The sequence below is a fragment of the Schistocerca americana genome, chromosome 1, assembly GCF_021461395.2.
Source record: "Schistocerca americana isolate TAMUIC-IGC-003095 chromosome 1, iqSchAmer2.1, whole genome shotgun sequence".
Classification (NCBI taxonomy): Eukaryota; Metazoa; Arthropoda; class Insecta; order Orthoptera; family Acrididae; genus Schistocerca; species Schistocerca americana.
Genome location: NC_060119.1, coordinates 118,718,296 through 118,746,031, shown reverse-complemented (window position 1 = coordinate 118,746,031; position 27,736 = coordinate 118,718,296). Strand labels below are relative to the sequence as shown.

At 45.6% G+C, this 27,736-nt stretch overlaps 1 protein-coding gene across 1 annotated transcript in view; it reads left to right on the top strand.

Annotated features, from left to right (window-relative positions):
• Positions 1 to 3,265: 3,265 nt before the first annotated feature.
• Positions 3,266 to 27,736, top strand: part of LOC124604915 (odorant receptor 43a-like) — a 107,017-nt gene continuing 82,546 nt past the window's right edge. Inside the window, exon 1 of the mRNA XM_047136522.1 lies at positions 3,266 to 3,544. Within this exon, the coding sequence (XP_046992478.1) occupies positions 3,266 to 3,544 (279 nt within the window). The remainder of the gene's footprint in view (positions 3,545 to 27,736) is intronic.

Sequence of the window (27,736 nt, the reverse complement as noted above, 5' to 3'; positions counted from 1 at the left end):
CAACAACAACAACAGCAACAGTGAGATGATAAAAGTCACGGGAGAGCGATATGCACATGTACAAATGGCCGCAGTATCGCGTACACAAGGTATTAATGCATTGGCTGAGCTACCAATTGTACACAGATGTCTCATGTGAAAAGGCTTCCCACTTTGAACGCGGAATGGTGGTTGAAGCTAGACACATTGGAGATTCCATTTCCGAAATCATTAGAGGATATAATACTCTGAGATCCACAGTGTCAAGAATACCAAATTTCAGGCATTACCTCCTACCATGGAGAACGCAATAGCCGACGGCGTTCACTTAACTACTAAGAACAGCGACGCTTGCCTAAAGTTGTCAGTGCTAACAATCAATACTGCGTGAAATAACCGTAGAAACCAATGTGGGATGTACGACGAACCTATTTGGCATTAATGGGCTACTGCAACAGACGACCGACGCAAGTGCGTAAGCTAACAGCACGGCACCGCCTGTACCATCTTTCTGGGCTCGTGAGCACATCAGTTGGACTCTAGACGACTGGAAAACCGTGGCCTGGTCAGATGAATCCCGATTTCAGTTGCTGAGAGCTGAAGGTAGGGTTCGAGTGTGGTGCACACCCCTAGAGGCAAAAGCTGGTGGTGGTTCCATAATGGTGAGGGCTGTGTTTACGTGGAATGGACTGGGTCGTCTGGTCCGACTGAACCGATAATTGACTGGAAATTGATGTTTTCGGCTACCGGGAGACGATTTCATCCATTCATGGACTTCCCAAACAACAATGGATAACAATGTGCCGTGTCACCGGGCCACAATTGTCCGCAGTTGGTTTGAAGGACATTCTGGACAGTTCATGCGAATGATTTGATTATCCATATCGCCAGATGCGAATTCGATCAAATATTTATGGAAAATAATCGAGAATGTCAGTCTTTGCACAAAATCCTGCACTGGCAACACTTCCGCAATTATGGACGGTTGTAGAGGCAGCATACCTCAATGGAAAAAGTTCAAGGCAATCGTAAAATGCGTTTTAGACAGGTACGTGCCGAGTAAAACTGTAAGGAATTGGAAAAACCCACCGTGGTTCAATAACAAAGTTAGGAAACTACTGCGAAAGCAAAGAGAGCTTCACTGCAAGTTTAAACGCAGCCAAAACCTCTCAGACAAACAGAAGCTAAACGATGTCAAAGTTAGCGTAAGGAGGGATATGCGTGAAGCGTTCAGTGAATTCGAAAGGAAAATTCTCTGTACCGACTTGACAGAAAATCCTAGGAAGTTCTGGTCTTACGTTAAATCAGTAGGTGGCTCGAAACAGCATATCCAGACACTCTGGGATGATGATGGCATGGAAACAGAGGATGACACGCGTAAAGCTGAAATACTAAACACCTTTTTCCAAAGCTGTTTCACAGAGGAAGACCGCACTGCAGTTCCTTCTCTAAATCCTCGCACAAACGAAAAAATGGTTGACATCGAAATAAGTGTCCAAGGAATAGAAAAGCAACTGGAAACACTCAAGAGAGGAAAGTCCACTGGACCTGACGGGATACCAATTCGATTCTACACAGAGTGCGCGAAAGAACTTGGCCCCCCTTCTAACAGCCGCGTACCGCAAGTCTCTAGAGGAACGGAAGGTTCCAAATGATTGGAAAAGAGCACAGGTAGTCCCAGTCTTCAAGAAGGTTCGTCGAGCAGATGCGCAAAACTATAGACCTATATCTCTGACGTCGATCTGTTGTAGAATTTTAGAACATGTTTTTTGCTCGCGTATCATGTCATTTCTGGAAACCCAGAATCTACTCTGTAGGAATCAACACAGATTCCGGAAACAGCGATCGTGTGAGACCCAACACGCTTTATTTGTTCATGAGACCCAGAAAATATTAGATACAGGCTCCCAGGTAGATGCTATTTTTCTTGACTTCCGGAAGGCGTTCGATACAGTTCCGCACTGTCGCCTGATAAACAAAGTAAGAGCCTACGGAATATCAGACCAGCTGTGTGGCTGGATTGAAGAGTTTTTAGCAAACAGAACACAGCATGTTGTTCTCAATGGAGACACGTCTACAGACGTTAAAGTAATCTCTGGCATGCCACAGGGGAGTGTTATGGGACCATTGCTTTTCACAATATATATAAATAACCTAGTAGATAGTGTCGGAAGTTCCATGCAGCTTTTCGCTGATGATGCTGTAGTATACAGAGAAGTTGCAGCATTAGAAAATTGTAGCGAAATGCAGGAAGATCTGCAGCGGATAGGCGCTTGATGCCGGGAGTGGCAACTGACCCTAAACACAGACAGAGGTAATGTATTGCGAATACATAGAAAGAAGGATTCTTTACTGTATGATTATATGATAGCGGAACAAACACTAGTAGCAGTTACTTCTGTAAAATATTTCGGAGTGTGCGTACGGAACGACTTGAAGTGGAATGATCATATAAAATTAATTGTTGGTAAGGCGGGCACCAGGTTGAGATTCATTGGGAGAGTCCTTAGAAAATGTAGTCCATCAACAAAGGAGGTGGCATACAAAACACTCGTTCGACCTATACTTGAGTATTGCTCATCTTTGTGGGATCCGTACCAGGTCGGGTTGACGGAGGAGATAGAGAAGATCCAAAGAAGAGCGGCGCGTTTCGTCACAGGGTTATTTGGTAAGCGTGATAGCGTTACGGAGATGTTTAGCAAACTCAAGTGGCAGACTGTGCAAGAGAGGCGCTCTGCATCGCGGTGTAGCTTGCTCGCCAGGTTTCGAGAGGGTGGGTTTCTGGATGAGGTATCGAATATATTGCTTCCCCCTACTTATACCTCCCGAGGAGATCACGAATGTAAAATTAGAGAGATTCGAGCGCGCACGGAGGCTTTCCGGCAGTCGTTCTTCCCGCGAACCATACGCGACTGGAACAGGAAAGGGAGGTAATGACAGTGGCACGTAAAGTGTCCTCCGCCACACACCATTGGGTGGCTTGCGGAGTATAAATGTAGATGTAGATTTCTGCAGGGGCTTCCAACTACTTGTTGAGTCCCTCTCACGTCGAGTTGCTGCGCTACGCTGGGCAAAAGGAGGTTCGAAACCATATTACGAGGTATGCCACGGCTTTTGTCACCTCAGTGTATGTACTGTAGCGGTCAGTGTATGAGGAGCAGCACAGTGGGCCCAAAATGGTGGTCACTGGGAAGCTGGCTGTGCATTAGCACTTCTGTGCACAGAGTAGGCTGTGTGCCGGAGCAACTGATCACTACACAAGTGTGCATCCGCATTTGGGCCGCAGATGCGGAGCAAGGCGCTGGCGGTGGGCGCTGACCTGTGCCCCTGCTTCGCGGGCCTCCACAGGCTGGGGCTGTGGCCCTCTCAGCCGGCCGGCCCTGCAGCTGGTGGTGGCGTGTGGCGCGGATTGGCGGCGTGGCTGCACGCCGGGCTGCTGACCGTGGCGCACGTCGTGCTGCCCCTCACTTTAGCTGGCAACTTTCTCAACTGCCACTTTGACAGTCTCGATCTGCTCGCCACCAACGTCTTTCTCTTCTCTGGCATGGGAGGTGTGTCGTTAAAGGTACGTCATCTATGTTGTCGTCGTAGCGGCACTGTTTGTTTTTCGTTATAGATTTTCGATTCCCCCCCGTCCCCCCGAAGAGGGCGGGCTGGCAGCAGCTTAGTACGCCGCTCTTCAGCCTACAGAATTTTTAAAACATAAGAAGAAGATAATAAACAATAAAAGCAGGCGATAAAACAGTGACTTAAATTGTGAAATGGCAGAAAATTGTGGAAAGTTTAAACATAAAACAAAGGGTTGGCAATGCTAATAAAATACACAGGAAGCAGACAGGTAAAACAGTAGACAGACAATTAAAAAAACACGGTGACAGTGTGGTTTCTGTTCACAAGAGGTATAAAAATCACACCCAGCGACAGTGTGGTTTCCATTTGCAACACTTTGGAAAAGACGCACAACACTTAACACTCACTGGAAACACTGCACTAAGAAGTCGGTTCGAAGATGACACACCACAGCCAAGTGGCTGATGCGGGGAGGGGGGACCTGGACAGAAGAGGGGAAAAAAGGGGGAAGGAGAGGAAAAACGAAGTTAGGGGGGGGAGAGAATCGATGGAGGGAGAGGACTTATAGGGGGCGGGGGGGGGGGGGCAGGACAGATGCGAGAGGGAATGGAGAAAGGCAGAGGAGAGGAATGCAAAAGGGCTCGGGGGAGAGAAGGGAGGCAGAGAGAGGGTAGGCAGGGAAAAAACAGGATGGAAGGGGGGGGGGGAGGGCGCCTGGGAAAAGGACAGAGGAAGGGAGGGAAGGTGAGGATCAGAGTTGATAGGAGAGATAAATGGAGGGAGAGAGGACATTTGGGAGGGGGAGTCAATGGAAGCCACCTTGGGAAAGGAAGGGTGTAGAGGTGGAGGGTAGGGGGGACAAAACAGTGAAGGCGCGGCAGAGGGCGAGGGTTAGAGAAGAGAGGAGCAATCAGGGGATGAGGGAGATCAAGGCGGCGGGAGATGTAGAGTATGCGGATATGTTCGAGGAATCGGAGCAGATGGGGAATGGAATCAGGTCGTAGAGGATCCGCGTGGGGAACTGGAGGTGTATACGGAAGGCGAGGCAGAGAGCATGGCGCTTGAGGATCTGGAGGGACTTATAGAATTTGGGGGGGGGGGGGGGCGTAGATGGGAGAAATCAAGGAGGTGGAAGGAGCGAGTGGTACGACCTACAATGATTGCTTTATTTTAGTTTTTAATTTTTATTCACCTTGATTATTCTGGCTGTTAATGTAAGCAATTCATCATCAATTTTTAGAACGCCATTGTTCTATATATCTGTTATGGTTTGTTGTTACAAGATTTAGCAATTGAACACTATTGAAGCTCACAACCTGTTTGCGCCACCTGCCGCGAGCTACATACAGTAGTCTTAGGGGCCTTGTACGTTTTCTTATCCAGTGTGGTGTGTTCTGCCAGAATCATAGAGTATAAGTATCTATGGAGTGAGCATTCCGATGCACAGAACGAGAAAGATTTCCTGCTGCTCAAGTCACGTGGTATTGGGGCGGTGCATGTTAGTCTGCATAGTGCTTGGCGTATTTCGAATGTTATTATTTCGCTAGAACAGATAGATCACCTTCAGAAGTATCCTGAAACTTTGTATATGCGTTTTATAGACATCTTAACAATTTTATACCTGGAACTGTAATAGTTTTAAAGCTGTCAAGAGCAAGGGTATTGTGGTTTTTCGCCACAGTATTATAGTTTAGTTCGACTTTACCTACGTTTTTTCTGGTGCGGGAAAAGAAGTGACAGCGAATAACACCTTTCTAGGTTTTGTATTGCACTTATTCATGTCGTAGAATCTCCGTTCTAATTAATTACGTCACAATGACACTGTATCGGCGCCGATGCATCATCTGCAGATGAACATAGCACGAATACGTAAACACTGACTGGCGGCTTAAATGCACTTGCAAATTTATGTAGCATTTAGCATTTCTCTCGTAAACACATGGGCAAAAAAAAAAAAAAAAAAAAAAAAAAAAAAACGCAGAAATCGGCTTTATAATGCAAGACATTATAACACCGCTTCTCGATATTCTTAAGTATATAAAGCGTTTCACATATCAATATGATATTCACTATTAGAGATTTTTTTGTACGTACTTATGAAAAGTAACTGATCCTCCTTTCACGTACTTCTCTTTACATTCGTAGTAATAAGAGCACTGCACCATGGCTGTTATTACTACGAAAAAGTTTAGAAACGTATGTAAAAACAGGTGAATACGTGTTACCACAAGTTTCGCTCTTACCACAAATTGCAGACGAGCAGCGACGTCCAATTACCACGTGACTAGCCTGGTTTGATGTTGAGAACATGCGCAGTAGGCTATGATCACTCCATAGATATTTTTTTACTGTATGGGCAGAATACGCACTACACGTCCGGCATGTTTATGGTTTAATGTTTGCTGTAGGCCTGATCCCTTTTGGTTTACATTGGACTGCGCCACATGCCAATACACAACTTACTTCTTGTTTTTGTTGGGGGTCGTCGGTTTAGCGACAAAGCGGGTCACATACTTTTTTAAAATACCTTTGTGTCATCTTCTGTTTTATTATATTTTACAGAACACCGTGCAGTATTTTTAAAGCTTTGACAAGACACATTTACCTGCTGGGATATTTTGTACGCGGTATCCCATGTGCCCGTCGCTACCAAATATCAGTAAGTTCTTTTATATTTTCTTGGTAATTCAGTCACACTGAATGGAGTCACGCCACTATTATGAAATTTTCTATTTCTGCCGTAGGTCAGTGCGAAGGTGCGTAAGTAAAGGTGAAATGCGTCATTGGGAAATCACAAAAAAATTTGACACTGCAAACAACACTGCTTGTTTCTTCGTGTCGTACGTACCTGTTGCTATACCAACCTCGTCATTTGCTGCCTCTGGATCACGGGGGCCCGGATTCGATTCCTGGTCGGGTTAGGGGATTTTCTGTGCTTGTGTTGTTATCATCATTTCATCACCATCATCATCATTCGTGACAGCGGCTAGATTGGACTGTGTAAAAATTGGACTGTGTCAAAATTGGGACTTTGTACGGACGCTGACGACCGCACAGTTGAGCTCCCCACAAACCAAACATCATCGTCATGAACTGAAAAATGTTTTAGAATCAATGTAATCTGCTTGAAAGACCAGTAAATTCTGTCACTCATCCAAGAAGTCTGTTTTATGTATTTCTCAATTTTTTTTAAAAAGATAAACGCTCTGTGACTGTTTTTAAATATAAGGCAGGTAAGTCGGAAAACATTGAGCAATGTAAAATAATTTCCTCTTCAATATTACATTCTATACAACAGAGCTGATGACCCTCACACCACCTTTTTCAAACATTTCACATGAAAACGAAACCGTACAACACATTAAAAAAAGAGAGCAGCAGATGCTTGGCGCCTTGTAGTTCGTCTTCCTAGGACCTTTGGCCAGCACAGCAGGCGTAATAGTGGCCAGATCACGAGCTGTAGCGGACGAACTCTCTCAGCCACAGCACTCTCTCGCTCCGCTTGAAAATAAGGAACACAACGCTCCAGATTCAACCCAAATGAAAATAGAAATTACATATGTTAACACTGTAGTGCATTAAAATACGAAATGTTCTAATCTAATAGTAACATACTGAATTACAAAACGTGACAAACTTTGACATTACCTGTGAGAGTGTAAGCAGTGGGAGTATGAGTGCCAGTGTCAACAGCCTGTGACATCCACATATTCTCCTCACTTGTTTCACAACACAGATAATGAAGTCTGTTTCACATCAACATATTTATTGTCTGATGACATATTTACGTAATATTTTGGTATACGGGATGTCAAAAAAGTCTCTCTGCAGTGCTGTGTGATTGCTAGCCGCGCATGCCGTATGATTGTTCGCCTGCTTGGGTTACTTTCTTTCAAGTGGACTCTCCCAACATTCCATTGTTTCGTTTATCTCTGCCAGCGTCAGAAGTATTGTTGGTGTTTGTCGTTACGTGTTGACGTGAACGTTTAACTTTAGTTCCTTTGTTTCGTTTTTGTCACTGCTAAAATGCTAACCATTGAAGAACGTGTGTTTTCAGTTGAACAAGTGTTCAAAGCTGGCGGTAAATACACAGTTTCAGTTCGTCAAACATTTAATTCAGTTTTCCCGGAGACAACACTCTCACAGCGCGATGCTGTGCGAGATTTGATTAACAAATTTCGAAGTACGGGTTCAGTGACAGATGCACCGAGAAGTGGTTGTCCTAACGTTTTGTCTGAGGATAAACTACTCAATATTTCCGATAAAATGTCCATGAGTCCAAACAAGTCAGTAAGAAAACTCGCGCAGGAAATCGATGTTAGTGCCGGAACGGCCCACACAGCTGTAACGAAAAAATTAGAACTTTTCCCATACAAAGTGACAGACGTGCAAGAACTGAAAAATACTGATCAAGGCAAGAGACTGAATTATTATCAATGGTTGAAAAATTTTTTCACTGATGAGGCCTGGTTTCATCTATCGGGGTACATGAACTCGCAAATTTCTCGTATGTGGAGTACTGCAAATCCACTGTGTATTCATCAGGAACGACTTCATTCTGTGAAAAAAGAAGTTTGGGATTGCAATTTCTAGCCGTCGGATTGTTGGTCCTATATTTTTCAACGAAACAATAAACACACAACGATACTGCAGTAATATTCTGTACCCATTCATAGGAGAACTTCTGTTAAGTGAAATACAGAACGGTTGTTTTCAACAAGATGGTGCAACCGCGCATACAGCTCGCGTTTCAATGTCACTGCTTGCTGACGTTTTTGGTGATCGCATAATTTCACAGGGACTTTGGCCTCCACGATCGCCTGATCTAACACCACCTGACTTTTTCTTCTGGGGTGCAGCGAAAGCAACTGTCTATAAAAACCGTCCAAAATCCATCAATGAACTGAAATATCCACTTTCACTGCTTCTGTTACAGCAGAAATGTTACAGCTTGTGTTTGGAAACATGATTAGACGAATTGAATTGTGTATTCAACAACAGGGGGTCACTTTCAACATTTAACGTGAATAATTACTATTAAAAACGGTCTTGATCACGATTTATTTAACAAGGTGACCGGTTTCGACCACTACTGTGGTCATCTTCAGACCTACAAGTTGTATACTGTGGTGTCACCGCCAGACACCACACTTGCTAGGTGGTAGTTTTAAATCGGCCGCGGTCCATTAGTACATGTCGGACCCGCGTGTCGCCACTGTGTGATCGCAGACCGAGCGCCACCACAAGGCAGGTCTCGAGATACGGACTAGCACTCGCCCCAGTTGTACGGACGACGTAGCTAGCGACTACACTGACGAAGCCTCGCTCATTTGCAGAGCAGATAGTTAGAATAGCCTTCAGCTAAGTCAATGGCTACGACCTAGCAAGGCGCCATTAATAACATTGCATGTATCTAAAGAGTCTCACTTGTATCGCCACAATCTCCAGATGTACCAAGGATGGATTAAAGTTAAGTATTACAGAAGCTACGTACTTTTCTTTATAGCATTCATTACATATCCTGTTTCAGAACTCACGCCATCCTGCTTTAGCTTAGCGCGTGCCTTTCGGCTTCCTCTCATTGTGTCTAGGCTGTCTTGTCTAGACACAACATTTTTGGCGACGAGGCTTAAAAGAGGATTTCGCGTTCGTATTGCTCTAATTTACTTGTGTCATGGCTTCGCCAGATGTACTGTCCGAATTTTATCGCTTGCAGAATCGGCAGACGCAGGCGTTATTGGATGCCCTTGGACAGCTCGTCCAGGGTCAACGTGCAATGCAAACCGATGCGGCGGCCGCCGCTTCACCGCTACCGCAGCCACAACAAGCTGTTGCACCTCCATTCCGGCCATATAATGAGGCCCTCGAAACATGGACGGAGTGGTCACGCCAATTTGGATTCCATATCGCCGCCTACAGAATTCAAGGTAATGCGCGGCAGCCTCACTTATTATCCTGTGTCGGTGTGTCCACCTACCGTGTGATAGTGAAATTGTTTCCCCAACGCGACATAGCAACTCTGTCCTACGAAGAAATTTTGTTGGCATTGGATGCCTATTTCAAAGAAACAGTCAATGTCGTTGCAAAAAGGTATACTTTCTTTCATACAAAACGTACGGCCGGTCAAACTAATAGGGAGTGGGTTGCAACATCGCAAGGCCTTACAAGGGATTGTGCTTTTGAGTGTGAATGTGGACTCCCTTATTCAGATACTATGGTACGTGATGCAATAGCACAGAACGTTTCTGATGTTCGCATACAGGAACAGATTTTGAAACTCGTCAATCCCTCCCTTCCACAAGTGATAGACATATTGGATAGACAAGACACGCTTGACTTTGCTCAGGAATCATTTGCAACTTCGCCAGCCGTGTGTAACATTAACCGGCTCGCCGGGCGCGCTGCACGGACCGATAAACTGCCCTCGCACACGTCCGCGCAGCTGCCGCCACGCTCTAAACCAGGTGTGCCGTGACAGCATACAAATGCTGTGAAATCATGCCCGCGGTGTGCTACTAGACATTTGCGTGAAAATTGCCCGTCACGCCAAGCTATTTGCTTTTTCTGTAATAAGAAAGGACATGTTCAATGTGTTTGCCAGAAAAAGCTCAGATCAGACAATCACAACCATTCCAGGCCCTTTGCTTCGCGCCGGAATCGAACCAAGAATACTCAGGCTCGTGAACCTTCGCCCATGGACATTCATGTAGTTAATTCCACTTCGTCCAGCTCGATACCGGAGCTGCTGTTTCATTAATCAATCACGACACGTACAAACAACTGGCCAAACCTCCGTTGCGTGCCGCAAATGTTCAGTTAAAAAGTTATTCAGGACAGCAGATCCCTGCGTTCGGACAGTGCACCCTTCCTGCCACATATAAGGGACAAACAAAACTTGTGTCATATTACGTTCTTCGTTCTCCTACTGCAGTGAACTTGTTTGGTTTAGATTTATTTCAGTTGTTTAACATGTCTATAGTAAATCAGGTCCTATCAGTGAATCAGACTGTGCCTTCAGACAGTGTTTCTCGTCTGTGTGAAGAATTTGCAGACATTTTTGCACCAGGCCTTGGTTGCGCTAAGAATTATGAAGCACATTTGGAACTGAAAGTAAACGCGCAACCGAAATTTTTCAGAGCGCGCAATGTTCCTCACGCATTGAGTGTTGAGGCCGCAAGAACATTACACGATTTAGCATCACAAGGTGTGAGTGAATGTGCACAATGCCTCTTCCATTTCATCTCCGCTTCATCACTTACGCCGTACAGGTGTTCCGTTTCTCTGGACGACGGAATGCGAACACGCTGTTCGCCAGTTGAAATCGGCGTTGCTTTCTAATACTTGCCTTACGCCATTCGATCCCCAGAAACCCCTTTTGTTGATGGTAGATGCATCGGATTACGGGATCGGTGCTGTGCTTGTGCACAAAGTTGACTCGCATGATCGCCCTATTGCCTTTGCGTCAAAATTGCTCTCGTCTGCGCAAAGAAATTCTTCACAGATGTTGAAGTTGAAAGTGTCGCATTCTCGGGAGGACGCCTTGTTGCTCTTTTTGTCATCGTATCGCTCTTAGCCCCGAGATGGTCACTCGCCGGCTGAGTTACTCTACGGTCGTCCTCATCGAACCTAGATGTCTTTGCTGCATCCGCCGCATCAGGTTCCTGTGCAGCGGCAGACTCCTGCTTTTGCTCCAGGCGACGTTGTATTCTATCGCAACTATCGAGGTTCACGGCGTTGGTCCGCAGGGCGCATACTTCGCTGCCTCGGCCGCGCGATGTATTTGGTTTGGGGGCCTCTGGTGAGGTGCGTCGGTATCTCAATCAGCTGCGCCTCTGTCGTCGCACGGGTTCTGCCGCTCCCCATCTGCTTTCAGCGACGGTGCCATCCGGTCAGCGCCCTGGGGACCCATCTACTGGCTCGCCTCATCCCCAGGTGTTACCGACGATGCCTTCCATTTTGCCCCATGGCGACGCGCCGCCGCAGCAGCCGCCGCCGCCGCCGCCGCCGCCTGTTCTCCCGCCGGCGCCGCCCGCATTCGACGCTTCGCTGCAGCCGCCAAGCGCCTCCCTGGGTCACGCGCCGCCGATCGCTTCCCGTGACCAATTGTCCTCCGCCATGGAACTCTTGCCCGCTCCGGACCACATGGCGTATTCGCGCGTTGGGTACCCCGACGCAATGGAGGTCGACCCTTCGGCCCCTCCTATCTCTTTACGGGCGCATACACCGCATGTTGACGAGCACCCTGGACTAGGTTTTCAGGCGTTTCCTAGCTCCCATCGGACCGAATGGCCGGGTGCGGGTGGCACAGCCTCGCCTGTTGTTAGGCTCCCCACCTCATCGCATACGTCAACATGAGGTCCTCCCCACGGCGGGCGGAAGCCTTATAACACGACCGTTCGCCGATTTGCGGGGTAGGGATGTGGTGTCACCGCCAGACACCGCACTTGCTAGGTGGTAGCTTAAATCGGCCGCGGTCCATTTAGTACATGTCGGACCTGCGTGTCGCCTCTGTGTGATCGCAGACCGAGTGCTACCACAAGGCAGGTCTCGAGATACGGACTAGCACTCGCCCCAGTTGTACGACGACTTTGCTAGCGACTACACTGACGAAGCCTTCTCTCATTTGCCGAGAGACAGTTAGAATAGCCTTCAGCTAAGTCAATGGCTACGACCTAGCAAGGCGCCATTAGCCTTACATAGTTTGATAGTTATCGTATGAAATGTCTCATCAAGAATGCTGTATTCACACATAGGAATAAAAGATAAGTATTCGAGGAGCTGCATACTTTTCTTATTAGAATTCACTACTTATCCTGTTCCAGAATTCACGCCCGTCTGCGTTAGATAGCATGCATTTCGGCCTCCTCTATATACAAGGTGTTGGCACATTTGCCAACACATCACTTATTATCCTGTGTCGGTGTGTCCACCCACCGTGTGATAGTGAAATTGTTTCCCCGACGTGACGTAGCAACTCTGTCCTACGAAGAAATTTTGTCGGCATTGGATGCCTATTTCAAAGAAACAGTGAATGTCGTTGCAAAAAGGTATACTTTCTTTCGTACAAAACGTATGGCCGGTCAAACTAATAGGGAGTGGGTTGCAACATTGCAAGGCCTTACAAGGGATTGTGCTTTTGAGTGTGAATGTGGACTCCCTTATTCAGATACTATGGTACGTGATGCAATAGCACAGAACGTTTCTGATGTTCGCATACAGGAACAGATTTTGAAACTCGTCAATCCCTCCCTGCAACAAGTGATAGACATATTGGATAGACAAGACACGCTTGACTTTGCTCAGGAATCATTTGCAACTTCGCCAGCCGTGTGTAACATTAACCTGCCCGCTGGGCGCGCTGCACGGACCGATAAACTGCCCTCGCACACGTCCGCGCAGCTGCCGCCACGCTCTAAACCAGGTGTGCCGCGACAGCATACAAATGCTGTGAAATCATGCCCGCGGTGTGCTACTAGACATTTGCGTGAAAATTGCCCGTCACGCCAAGCTATTTGCTTTTTCTGTAATAAGAAAGGACATGTTCAAAGTGTTTGCCAGAAAAAGCTCAGATCAGACAATCACAACCATTCCAGGCCCTTTGCTTCACGCCAGAATCGAACCAAGAATACTCAGGCTCGTGAACCTTCGCCCATGGACATTCATGTAGTTAATTCCACTTCGTCCAGTGCCACTGTCTCTAACAGTGACTGTGTTCGTCCCACAAATACTGTGCGTCGACGTCGCCGAAAATCGCGTCAAGTCGCAAGTGCTTCTGTACCAGTGTCAGTTCAAATTGCACGAGACAGTCGCTCTTGTCGTCAGCCGGACAATAAACATTTTGTCGATTTGGACATTCATGGCCACGTGATAGCATTCCAGCTCGATACCGGAGCTGCTGTTTCATTAATCAATCACGACACGTACAAACAACTGGCCAAACCTCCGTTGCGTGCCGCAAATGTTCAGTTAAAAAGTTATTCAGGACAGCAGATCCCTGTGTTCGGACAGTGCACCCTTCCTGCCACATATAAGGGACAAACAAAACTTGTGTCATATTACGATCTTCGTTCTCCTACTCCAGTGAACTTGTTTGGTTTAGATTTATTTCAGTTGTTTAACATGTCTATAGTAAATCAGGTCCTATCAGTGAATCAGACTGTGCCTTCAGACAGTGTTTCTCGTCTGTGTGAAGAATTTGCAGACATTTTTGCACCAGGCCTTGGTTGCGCTAAGAACTATGAAGCACATTTGGAACTGAAAGTAAACGCGCAACCGAAATTTTTCAGAGCGCGCAATGTTCCCCACGCATTGCGTGCTGAGGTCGCAAGAACATTACACGATTTAGAATCACAAGGTGTGAGTGAATGTGCGCAATGCCTCTTCCATTTCAGCTCCGCTTCATCACTTACGCCGCACAGGTGTTCCGTTCGTCTGGACGACGGAATGCGAACGCGCCTTTCGCCAGTTGAAATCGGCGTTGCTTTCTAATACTTGCCTTACGCCATTCGATCCCCAGAAACCCCTTTTGTTGATGGTCGATGCATCGGATTTCGGGATCGGTGCTGTGCTTGCGCACAGAGATGGGTCGCATGATCGCCCTATTGCCTTTGCGTTCAAATTGCTCTCGTCTGCGCAAGGAAATTATTCACAAATCGAGAAAGAAGCTTTGGCTCTCGTGTTTGGTGTTACTAAGTTCCATGATTTCTTGTATGGTCGTCACTTTACCATCATCACAGACCACAAACCTTTGACATCGCTTTTTCATCCAAACAAGCCTGTATCTCCACGTACAGCGCAGAAATTCATTCGCTGGTCTATTTTCCTCTCGCAGTACCGCTACGATATCTTGTATCGGTCCACTGCTAAGCACGGAAACGCCGATGCGTTGTCCCGTTTGCCTGTTGCTGAGGATAGAGCATTCGATTCTTCCGAACTTGCTTGCATGTTCATTGATTCGGAAACTGATGACGTGGTCGCATCGTTTCCGATTGATTTTCGTCGTGTAGCTACAGCCACAGCTGCTGACCCGGTCCTTGCTACCGTTTTGCGTTTTGTTGCTACGCAATGGCCTTTGTCAAAGTCTCGGATCGAGGATCCGTTGGTTCGCCGATTTTTTGCTCACAAGGAGAGACTTTTTGTTCGACGTGGTGTTTTGTTGTTGCGTTCTGATAATGATCAGTCCAGAGTCGTGGTCCCACGTTCGTTACAGTCCTTTGTTTTACGGCTTCTTCACCAAGGACATTGGGATACAGTGCAAACGAAACAACTTGCTCGTCAGCACTGTACTTGGTTCGGAATCGATGCTGCGATTACGAATATGTGTTCTTCTTGCATGGCGTGTGCCGAACAACAATCCGCACCGCCGCGGAAAGTCTTTGCATGGCCAAAAGCCACTTCCCCTTGGCAACGCTTGCACATCGATTTTGCTGGTCCATTCTGGAATGCTAGATGGTTGGTTCTGGTAGATGCCTTCAGTAATTTTCCTTTTGTTGTCCGGATGTCATCCACGACGTCAACTGCCACCATCCAAGCGTTGTCTGCTATCTTTTGCATTGAAGGTCTTCCGCAGACGATTGTGTCCGACAATGGCCCACAATTCATGTCCGCAGAATTTCAGTCATTCTGCCAGGCCAATGGTATTCAACATCTGACATCCGCGCCGTTCTCGCCTCAGTCAAACGGTTGCGCTGAACGATTGGTCCGGACTTTCAAGTCACAGATGTTGAAGTTGAAAGAGTCGCACTCTCGGGAGGACGCGTTGTTGCTCTTTTTGTCATCGTATCGCTCTCAGCCCCGAGATGGTCGCTCGCCGGCTGAGTTGCTCCACGGTCGTCCTCATCGAACCTTGTTGTCTTTGCTGCACCCGCCGCATCAGGTTCCTGTGCAGCGGCAGACTTCTGCTTTTGCTCCAGGCGACGTTGTATTCTATCGCAACTATCGAGGTTCACGGCGTTGGCTCGCAGGGCGCATACTTCGCTGCCTCGGCCGCGCGATGTATTTGGTTTTGGGGGCCTCTGGTGAGGTGCGTCGGCATCTCAATCAGCTGCGCCTCTGTAGTCGCACGGGTTCTGCCGCTGCCCGTCTGCTTTCAGCGACGGTGCCGTCCGGTCAGCGCCCTGGGGACCCATCTACTGGCTCGCCTCATCCCCAGGTGTTACCGACGATGCCTTCCATTTTGCCCCATGGCGACGCGCCGCTGCCGCCTCCGCCGCCGCCGCCTGTCCTCCAGCCGGCGCCGCCCGCAGTGGACGCTTCGCTGCAGCCGCCAAGCGCCTCCCTGGGTCAGACGCCGCCGATCGCTTCCCGTGACCAGCTGTCCTCCGCCATGGAACTCTTGCCCGCTCCGGACCACATGACGTCATCGCGCGTCGGCTACCCCGACGCAATGGAGGTCGACCCTTCGGCCCCTCCTGTCTCTTTACGGGCGCATACACCGCATGTTGACGTGCACCCGGGACTAGGTTTTCAGGCGTTTCCTAGATCCCCTCGGACCGAATGGCCGGGTGCGGGTGGCACAGCCTCGCCTGTTGTTAGGCTCCCCACCTCATCGCATACGTCAACATGGGGTCCTCCCCACGGCGGGCGGAAGCCTTATAACACGACCGTTCGCCGATTTGCTGGGGAGGAATGTCGTGTCACCGCCAGACACCACACTTGCTAGGTGGTAGTTTTAAATCGGCCGCGGTCCATTAGTACATGTCGGACCCGCGTGTCGCCACTGTGTGATCGCAGACCGAGCGCCACCACAAGGCAGGTTTCGAGATACGGACTAGCACTCGCCCCAGTTGTACGGACGACGTAGCTAGCGATGCACACTGACGAAGCCTCGCTCATTTGCAGAGCAGATAGTTAGAATAGCCTTCAGCTAAGTCAATGGCTACGACCTAGCAAGGCGCCATTAGTAACATTGCATGTATCTAAAGAGTCTCACTTGTATCGCCACAATCTCCAGATGTACCAAAAGGATGGATTAAAGTTAAGTATTCCAGAAGCTACGTACTTTTCTTTAAAGCACTCATTACGTATCCTGTTTCAGACCTCACGCCATCCTGCTTTAGCTTAGCGCGTGCCTTTCGGCTTCCTCTCATTGTGTCTAGGCTGTCTTGTCTAGACACAACATATACAATGCTCTAATTAGAGGGCTACATACATTAAAGAAAATACATAAAGTTATAAAGCTATAAAGCCGTAAAACGTTGAATTACCATTGAGTAGGAACCTCTTACTGTTGGAGAATCACTACTGGAGAAACCAGTGCACGTCTTACTATATATATTGGAGGCTCCACCCACTTCTGACTGCATGATGTGTGTGTATTTATTTCTAATTCTTGACAATGTTGTTTTAACTAAGAAATTTTAAATTGTAATTCGACTTATAACTCATTGGTTAATAATGACATCATGCAGTCAGAAGTGGGTGGAGCCTCCATTATATATAGTAAGACGTGTACTGGTTTCTCCAGTAGTGATTCTCCAACAGTAAGAGGTTCCTACTCAATGGCAATTCAACGTTTTATAGCTTTATAACTTTATGTATTTTCTTTAATGTATGTAGCCCTCTAATTAGAGCATTGTATACAACTTGTAGGTCTGAAGATGACCACAGTAGTGGTCGAAACCGGTCATCTTGTTAAATAAATCGTGATCAAGACTGTTTTTAATAGTAATTATTTATAAGACAATGATCACTGCTGTTCCCGTAATGCATTCAAAAGTAATTCATTTAACGTGAAAATTTGTAAGTAAAAATGAATATCCAATAAATTAATAACTTGTATTTCACTGAGTTTCATTTCGGTATATTCACTGCGTCATACGGCACCCGCGTCGAACAATCATACGGAACTTTTTAACACCCCGTATTACTAGAGTCTCATCTGAACTTCCAACACATTTTTAGGGTGTAGTTAAATATCTGCCTACTAACATTTTCTGTCTTTTTCTGGCAAACGACGTTTCAGAAAAGTTTAATACTGATTTATCATTATTCATTACATTAATAACAACATTGTATTACATTAATATCTACATTAAATTAATATCTTGACTACCTCCGTAGCTGAATTGTTATCGCAGTTGCCTTTGGTGCGGAAGGACCTGGCTTTGATACCTGGTACGTCCTCGTATTTTTTCTGAGGTACAGAGATCGCTTATCAAACAACAGCGCCTGTGTTATCGAGAAACATGACGTAATGTTCCTTTCTTAACCCTTTAGGCCATACGAGCGCGAATCACGGCCAGATCTAAACTGAGGAGGAAGAGGAGATTAGAGTTTAACGTACCGTCGACAACGAGGTCGTTAGAGACGGTGCTTAAGCTCGGATTAGGGAAGAATGGGGAAGGAAATCGGCAGTCCCTTTCAAAGGAACCACCCCGGCTTTCGCTTGGGGCGATTTAGGCAAGTCACCAGACCTAAACTTCCATATGGACATTCGTGTATGTCCGAAGGAACACTGCACCATACTTGTTATTAATACAGCCACTACTATTTCGTATTTGTTCTCCAATACCGAGGTCTCAACTCCCAATGCATATGTACTTCCTTGACGGAATATACATAAAGTACGAGTGCAGGTTGTGTCATACAGGCGACGAGATATGGAAGTTTTGGTCTGGCGGCCGTGATTCAAGCGAGGTTAGTCGAAGCAGTTAAGGCGTCCGTTCACGTAAAGCGCGAAATTCCGTTTCGAGTACCGGTTCAGCACAAATTTTCATCGTCGTAATGCCAATGTACAGCCTATGGTCGTTCACATTCGCAATGGCGAATACGTTTTCTGGAGTTCACTTAGCAAGTCCAACTTGAATATAGGAGCAGCGGCATAATTAGGATTCACGGCTGAAGCTATTGCCGGCGTGCTGATCACACGTCCCACGCTCATAGATGGCTCCTCGTACCGCCTTATATGCGGCAGTTAGCCCATCGGAACAGGAGTAAGGCCTAATCCCTCAGTGGTCTTGTAAATAAATACCTACATAAATACCTTATCTTAACAGGTACAGCTGGCCGGAGTGGCCAAGCGGTTCTAGGTGCTGCAGTCTGGAACCGCGAGACCGCTACGGTCGCAGGTTCGAATCATGTCTCGGGCATAGATGTGTGTGATGTCCTTAGATTAGTTAGATTTAAGTAGTTCTAGGGGACTGATGACCTCAGAAGTTAAGTCCCATTGTGCTCAGAGCCATTTGAACCATTCTTAACAGGTACAGATGTGTCATATACTACTACAGATGTAGTCATATTTAACAGAGCTTTGTTACTTTTATGATGATATTCAATACGAAGCTTTGTACACATTCAGTGTTTGGTTCCTGCTCACAATCAAAGTGTACTATTACGTTTTACAGATGTCTGGGTTTGTATGGAAGGATCGTCAGGTTGTGGGGTGGCGGGTAAAATCGGTTGTTTCTTCTGGTTTACGAGTTGAAATGTTTAGTAGCGTTGTACGATTTTTAGACACCACAGCCTTTTACAAGGTTGCGAAAACTATTTGTATGGAAAGCCAGAAAACGATTGAGAACGTGTCGTTCATAGCCTTCATTGCACAGGTCCACTTCTCAGCTCGCCTACAGTGAAATAAAATGTTCTAGAACCCTGAGAATAATGCAAAGGAGTCAGGAACCACGACAATAAATAAAAGTCTACTGTCATTTAACGAAACAGTGTATTACGATCAATGATCACACGCACAAGAATGAGTCTGAAAATCATTTAACCTTGTCCTGTTGTTCTCAGCACCCGAAACAGTTCAGAGATTATTTCTTTGTTTCCATTTAGGAAAAATTAATTGCTCGCCTTAAAAGTGGAGAAAGATCTGGGACACTTACCACATAGTTTTCTGTAACATTGCGTGCGGAGCACAAAACGCACCACGGACAGCGAAATATGCGTTTCGAGATCAATTCATAACCCAAGTATGTTAACTTTTACGCTGTTTCAACAGTTGTACACGGTATATCATTCGACCGAAAGACAATAACGTCAGTCATTATCAACTTCACCTGAGACTCAAGCGGCCGCGAACAGAGTGACAGTGGAGCGTGGCATATTCCTGTATGACTGAGAACAATCGAATAACCTCCCAGCTGCAGACACCTTCTGGCTTACACCGATGGGCCAAAACATTATGACTACCCGTTTAAGTGAGTTTTCAAACAGTACAAAAAAGATTCTGCTTGGCGCTGATTCTACAAGTTCTTGACAGAAGCATGTGGGACCATATGTCTATGCACAGGTCAACTCTCTCCCCTCCCGAACAGACCATGAAGATCCAACGGTTCCGACCGCCCTCCACGTCCTCCTCAGCCCACAGGCGTCACTGTATGCGGATATGGAGGGGCATGTGGTCAGCTCACCGCTCTCCCGACCGTATGTCAGTTTTCGAGAACCTGAGACCGTAGCAGTCGCGCGGTTCCGGACTGAAGCGCCTAGAACCGCTCGGCCACCACGGCCAGCTCTCCGATACTAACGATCACTTTATACAGGACTGATTTGAGAATAGTATAATTTCTGAACCGTGATTGGATGTGAACAGTGGTCGCTATAATGTCTGGAAAGCTACATTGTGCACGTATCACACAGAATCGATATTTTAAGGAAGTAGTTTTTTCATTTTACAGTTTGTTACCATTGTTTATCGTAGAGAAACCTGTAGGAAGGATGTATGTCATGCGCTGGAAATATGTTTCTCACATTGGAATGTTAGCATCGCTGCATTCCACATGACTGGTAGGTCGGAAACTGAAGCGATATAACAGTATTGCCTGTTTTAAGTGCAGAACTGTGTAGCCTTAGGAGTGCGTGTGTTTATGTTCCCTCTTACCAGTACCCTCCTGCTACTGATCCCAGACACTAGAACACTACTTTAAAATTGATGGCGAGGTTGATTTACGTAAATTGCCTTGAACTCCATCTGCCTGGAGCTCCATCATATATAAAAACCACCTGTTTCTTGTTCTTCTTAACCGTTTGCTATTACATCACAGCACTTTCAAATCTATTACTATACACCGATAAGGAGTGCTAACCTCCTCGACAGGGGCAGGTCTGGAGAAATCTTGTGCACATTGATGGGCAAGGACTCGTCAAGCTTCATTCATTCATGAGACACGGGATGTAGCGGTCTACTTCTGATCAGCAGGTAATGGTGCTGCGGAGCGGGTTGGTCAAAGACAGTGCGAGGGGGTCTTTCAGTCTCTAATTTTATCCTAAGACTATGAGAATGCTCTATAACACTCATTTGCATACAGATAGGCTGTAAATTATGCACTATGCTAGAGGTGCTAAAAATATGTAGAGCACTGTCTGGTATACTTTGAGGATGTATATGTTCGTGAATTATCAAGAATGGACATACTGCACAGTCATCTATTCACATTCGCAAGGTTTAGTGCTTATACGGAAATTGGGTAACATCTGTTGCATCATTGGTCGGTGTTGAAATTACTGTAAGATTGATAAAATTGTTCGCACTATCAACTGTGATGCTTATCATTACAGTACATAAAAAAATGGTTCGAATGGCTCTGAGCACTATAGGACTTAACATCTGAGGTCATCAGTCCCCTAGAACGTAGAACTACTTAAACCTAACTAACCTAAGGACATCACACACGTCCATGCCCGAGACAGGATTCGAACCTGTGACCGTAGCGGTAGAGCGGTTCCAGACTGTAGCGCCTAGAACAAGTCGGCCACGCCGGCCGGCTACAGTACATCGACAGTGTCTTTTCCACCCCATCTGTCCACTGGTACGCTGTTGGGTACCACATAATGATTGACTGACATCGCTTGTTTGAGATGGAGAAAGAGTTTTGGTGGAGAGGCAACACCTTCTGGGGATGGCTAGCGGCAAAACAGTGATCACGTACATGATTGCAGTATGAGGAATCAGTCGAAATGAAATGCAGAGCCATCGGCTATTCTGTGACTGTGACAGATGAGTTTGAATGTAGAGGACGTCAATCACCTTAGGACAGCAGTTTGGAAACGCTCCACAATGTGGCCAAACTCTTCCAGTTTCCTTATGTTGTAACTGTCTTTTATTTAAAATCATCCAGGGTGTGTGATGTGCTGTGGTAGCGGCAGTAACAACACTGTGCTAGATGTGAATGGGACTTGAGGGACACGGATCTGCTTTGGATTGCAGTATCTGTATGAAGTTTGGGTACGCATCACAACGCAGTAGCATAATCCTCGTCCTTCTCCCAGTTCCCATACTGTCTTTTAAACTACCTCGTGTTGCAATAGCAGGCTACATTTGGCACTGACCTTACACATCGTACACTGTTGGTGGAGCTACTGCAGCTTGTTCCCATTTCCACTAAATGGTCAAAACACGGTCCTGTCGCACAAACTCGGGTCACTCTGTTTCTACATGGGTTGCAGAAGGTGGTGGACATAGCTCTCTCCAACTTTTGCTCAGTTCCGACTTAAATTGGAACGATCAAATCGCAAAGCTGCAGAAATGGCAGCAGTTGCAAGAGGCATAGGGACTATCTAAAATTTTACTGTAGCAGACAGGTACGAAAAAGGTGACTCATTTCGAGATATGAGAGTGCCAGAAATATAATTTACTAGTGGCTGTAATCATTAAAGGAATTCTCCATCGGATACAATGCAGGTATGTGGTTGAATGGAAAGACTTGATTCCAAATCAAAGATATCATTTCTACCGGAAAACGTAGCACTAGAGGTCTGAGAAGCTAGTGTATATTTCTTGTGACCTCAATAAGCACGCCATCTACTATTTGTGAACCTTATCAATCAACCATCACCGATAACCCAGTCGATATAATACCGAGCCTCTGACGTGGCATTGAGACACAATGTGTTACAAATACTGGAGAAATATCTAGCGGCGGTGTGAGGGAGTTGCAAGTACTGGTTTCATACCATTTTCCTTAGCCGAATCACTCTCTAAATTTGATAATTTTATTACGAGGTTGCACAGTCTGCGACATGTAACCGCACTGTTGGTCTGATAATATACACTTTGGTGATCACCGTCCATATTCAGTATCGCGGTATTTGTCTGGAAAAACCATTTCATTCGGAAGTAATGACATACCTCGATTTATAAAGCTAGTATGTCCCTGTAGAACCAAGGCCGCTTGTGACAGTAATATAAAGTAGTTGTTGCGATCGTGTTTTTTAATATCTGGTGGTTTGTAAGACGATTACACCTTTCTTTCTAAGAGACGGTGGTACCACTCTCAAGAAAAACTTATGAGACATATCCACCCATCGCTGATTTCTGGTTAGTATTACTTTGTATCGCAGGCAATCAGTTAATAGCCAAGTTTTATACTTAGTAGTAGGGGATGCATGATAGGTTTGCCTTAAGCATCAGGCTTATGAAGTATATGTTTGTGTTCTGACATGTGCAAAGGAAATGACTATGTCCAGTTGTAAGGAAGGTATGGATTTGATGTGGGATACTGTGATAGCAATGAGAAGAGTATGTCAGGTCTTAAGAATGGTACAGATATTTCTATTTCCAGAGCCACAGCCATTGGGAGAGTGTATTTCAGATACTTCGCTCATTGTCAAATGTCATTCAACTGAGATAGCAATCGAAACATTTAATTGTAAGTATAGCAATCAAATATATATGTGACTGATTTCCTAGGACGATTATGTCTTACAGTGCATGGCGCGCCAGTGGTGGCTTGTGGCTGGAATGATTCATGTTTCCCGTTAATGGCAGGAGCTGTCCAAATGGAAAGGCCTGTTGAGATGCAGGAATGTAGCTGACTTAACCATGTTGTCCTCTAGACAGCCAAGTAGCGAACTAATACTTAGTATGTCTTGGACAGCTTTCGTGATTGTATGGAAATTTGAGAAGATTCAATACGGACATGTGTTTGCGCCGCTAGACCATTATTCCCCCCCCCCCCCCCCAAGTAAATTGTCTGATTGACTGCTTTCTGACATTTCCCCATCTTTATTTGGTTCAAAGAGCATCGACTGTGGTGTGTGTTGCATGCATCTAGCAGGTGAAAGACGTGTGAAGGACACGTTTGCTGGTTCTCTAGACATGAGAAACACCTTAGTTGACTTTGTAAATTACATGGATGATTTGGAATCTGTTGTATCACCGAAATCAGTATTTGCGAGTGAAAACATCAGTTTCCTCTATTTTTTTCGAGGTTTCATGTAAAGGTCTTTGTAGATGGGATACGTTTCTAGTTACTCAGTGATTTACACCACACTTCACCTTGCTAAAGTTTCGGGTTTCTAGAGAAATAATTTCCAGTCTATGTCTTCAGAATTATAGTGTGCAAGCGATATTGCTGTGAGCATATTGAGAAGTATCGCAAAAATGGCATATTACTGTGGCAAACCAAGTGGAATTACATATGTTCTTGAGGTTGGTGTAGAAAAGCAAGCAAGCAAGCAGGTCAGGACCAGAAACAGTAATGCGTTTGTGTGGAGGCGAGTCAGCCCCGAATTTGTAGAACAGTTTGGAGTGTGATATCAGTCCACTGAGGGCGCTCTGGTCATGCATCAGGGGTGGATGACTGGCTGACCTCACAGGAAATATTTAGCTCAGTGAGGAGTATACCTATGGTGCCTGTGCTTATGCTGTCTGTCTTCACGGTATATAACAAGTGTCTGGCGGTTGGTAGCTATACAAATGATTTGAAAATGAAATTTTGTATCGTTCAGGATACGAATTGTATGTTTACTACATCGACACAATACACAGTGATATACTGCCGTGTTGGAGATCAGTTTCACTCTCTAATATTCAAGCTCCAGCCCTCAGTGGAGAGAAGTGTAATTGAGTAAAATTCTTACTGTATCTTATGATCTGTAGGCCACTTTGCAGGGTTTAATTGTCGGTGCAATATGGTGATCTGTACAAAATAGTTTTTGCCACTGAAAGTCTCATCTGTAGAAAGAAAAAAAAAAAAAAACAGTGGACACTGCTTCCACATTGGCGGCATCAGTAGTTTGGGAGGAGGGGGGTAAATTCAATAAGAGCCAATCATAGTGCTCCATTGCTCCATTCATTCACAAGACATCCTTTGTGCCGGGACATAGGAGCCTGTACATAGCAGTGAGAACGTTTACCGTTTCTGAGATGTTTGTTGAAAGCAGGACTTAACGATTTCCAGGAAGGGTAACACATGATGGATGGGGTGCCAAGTTAGGACCATCAGGACAAATACATTTGGCTATTTCCATAAACAGTTTCTGTTAGGGTAAGAATTTCCATGCAGACAAGCTGAGATATTACGAAAACTCCTAGAAAAGCGACCATTAACTAATTCTGGGACAGTTTACGATTTCCGTGAGGGACTACCATGTGATGGACAAGCTCTGCCACTAGGAGCATCTGGAAGAATGGATTCAGTGTCATTTTGGACTATTTTCGTTAACAGTTTCTGAAAGCATTGCAGAAGATTTCTATTGCACGTCCAGAGGGGGGCTTGGTTGTTATTTACATAGACATGAGACATCAGTAAAACATTTTACTACACCTACACAGGTGAGTAGCTGTGCAGACATCTCTTGCTTGGAAATTACGCCTCACTGGACCGGCAGATACGCGTGGTGGCTGGGTAATCACATATGTGGCCTGAGCATCTCGAGTGTCCCATTAGGATCACTAGGAACAGTGCACCCTGGGCTATTCTGCGAAGCAATGGAACAGATTTCTGCAGCATCTGCAAGGATGAGTCACTCAGCAATTAGGTCTTCGCTGGACCGCAGGTAAACAGAGGAATCGTGCCAGCAATGGTGAACACACGCGTGTGGTCCAGAAGGTGACTTGGCACTCATTTACATAGACATGTGACATCACTATAACACTTGAAGAACTCTTAACTCTATACCCGAAAATAGACATGACTTTCACTTGCCATTGACAACGGCGTGATACCAATAGCTCCCGCTCCAGTGCTGGCTTGCATATGGCAGGCTCTGCAAAGTGCATGGCCGTGTTGGAACAGTTCACTGTAACATTGCGTTTTTCATGTGCAATGAATGTTTGTGCACTGCATTTTTTCGGGTGTTTGAGCTATGTGAGCGTGTTTGCGTAGCGTTACATATATATTATTTTGGTGATCTACAAGTATTTTCCACATCACATACATTATTTTGGTGATCTAAAAGTATTTTGCACGTCCGTATGCTGTGTGCTGCATTATTTCGGTAATTTACGAGTTGTTTACGTCTCTGCACATCAGTGTACTGCATTATTTATGAGCAGTTTGCAGGTCTGTAGACTATTTACTGCGACCTCAAGCATCTCACGGCGAGTGTTTTGTATCAGTGTAATAAATAAACTACAAGAAATTCATCCCTAAATAAATTGTTCCAAAATAAATAAAGTACACTCCTTCCTCTCTCTAGCAGCTTAGTGCAGGCTGAGTCCTTTTCCCACCATTGTGCACCCTAGGCCGCCATCTTGGAATATGTCACAGGAGGGACGATGGCGCCCTTTAGTGGCGGTACTGTGTACTAGGTCAGTTGGGCTCCAGACCTCTTGATGAACATACTGCCTCTAATTGTTTAAATAAAGACTGAAAATAAAGACTTACGTCCATCCTATCCAGCACAAGGATGAGCCCTTTTCCTGCCAATTCCTAGGTTAGTGGAGTTATCCCAAGTGAGCTATTTTCCCGCCATTTTCTTAGATTAGTGGAGGTAGCCGCAGTGGGTTGCAATGTCCTGCTGGAATTTGAATTTCCTGCCATTTTCTGGGGGGGAGGGGAGGGGGGAGGGAGTGGTATAGGTTAGTGGAGGTAGCCCAATTGACCTATTTTCTCGCCAAAATTTGAACTTACCACCATGACATCATTGCGATGTTGCCATATCTATCGCTGCCATCTTGGCTCCATCATCTTGAATAAATTTTGGCAACAATGGAGAGAGGGGCCATATGAAATTTGTTCTACTACTTACATATGAACAAATGACGTAGTTATTAAATATAAACTGATATTAATGTGTGGATTGCCACCTACATATAATTTAAAAGGGACACCTCAGATCCATTCCGCACGTTTGTGCTTAAATTCCATATATCTTATTTGAGTGTGTGAGATGGATGTATTTTCTCGTGGGTGAGGGGACTTTTGTAGTCTGCAAGAGCAGTCTGACCAACGTAGTGTGGTTGGGCAGGTGATTTTGTAAGAGGGTTTACAGAAGGGATGGTCTGTGCCTTAGAGCTCCTCGCTCTCTGGCTTCCAGAGTGGGCTAAGTTTAGACAATCGGAACGTCACACACTCTCGTACGAGCAGCTGGTAAAGTCAAGTTGTGTCCCTCGTAGACAGTCTGAGATGTGGATACAGGTACTGAAATGAGTTTCGTATACTTTAATTTTGTTTTATAGCGAGGTTTAAGCTGAGAATGTTAAGAGGAAATATATGTCACACATTTTGAGAATAATTACGGATGTGCTTTAGTGTTTCTGATTTTAACATCAGTAGAATTTTGCCAATAGATCGTTTGGCTATCACGTGTGGTGGTAAGAAACAAGGGAACCATGCTTAGTTACATATTTTATCAGGTTGTTTCATCCTAAATGTTTTAGATAAATAAAAGGGGTCTATTTGCACTTGGCGCGGTTATGGCGTTCTAAATTTCCAGATTTGGTAGCGGACTTCGTAATTGGGTCTTTGTTTCAGCCACGTTTTCGTTGGATTCTGTGATACGATCGATGTGTTTTGTTTTCAAGGTTTTTATGAGTGTTCACACCTTCGATATTAGTCTGGAATGAGGGTGATTTTTCATTAAGATGTGGTTTTTGTGGCCAAATAGTCAGTGTCGTACTTCGTGCGTTAGTCAATGTTCTACCATGTGTTCACTAGATAATTTTGAGGTGCCTGCTCAAACTCACCATTGAATTGTGTCAAATTTTCATCACAGAATGAGTACCTATATTCGTTGCTCCATTTTGTCTGTTTTGTGAGTGCTGATTTCACATCTTGTCGTGATTTTGTATGTGATTACTTCCTTCTGCCCACGTGCTCGTCAGATAATGCTCTGACTGTTGTAGCTTTCTGTAATCGATTGCTCCCTTTCTTTGATGCATAACGAGTACCTACATGTATAGCGGGATTTTACTAATTTTTATTTTTCTCAGTGCAACGAACTTTCGTGGCTTTCGCACCTGTTCACTGCGATGACCTGTTTCCCTGCCTAGTCTGCACTGGTGATATGGTAGCTTCTCTCCTTT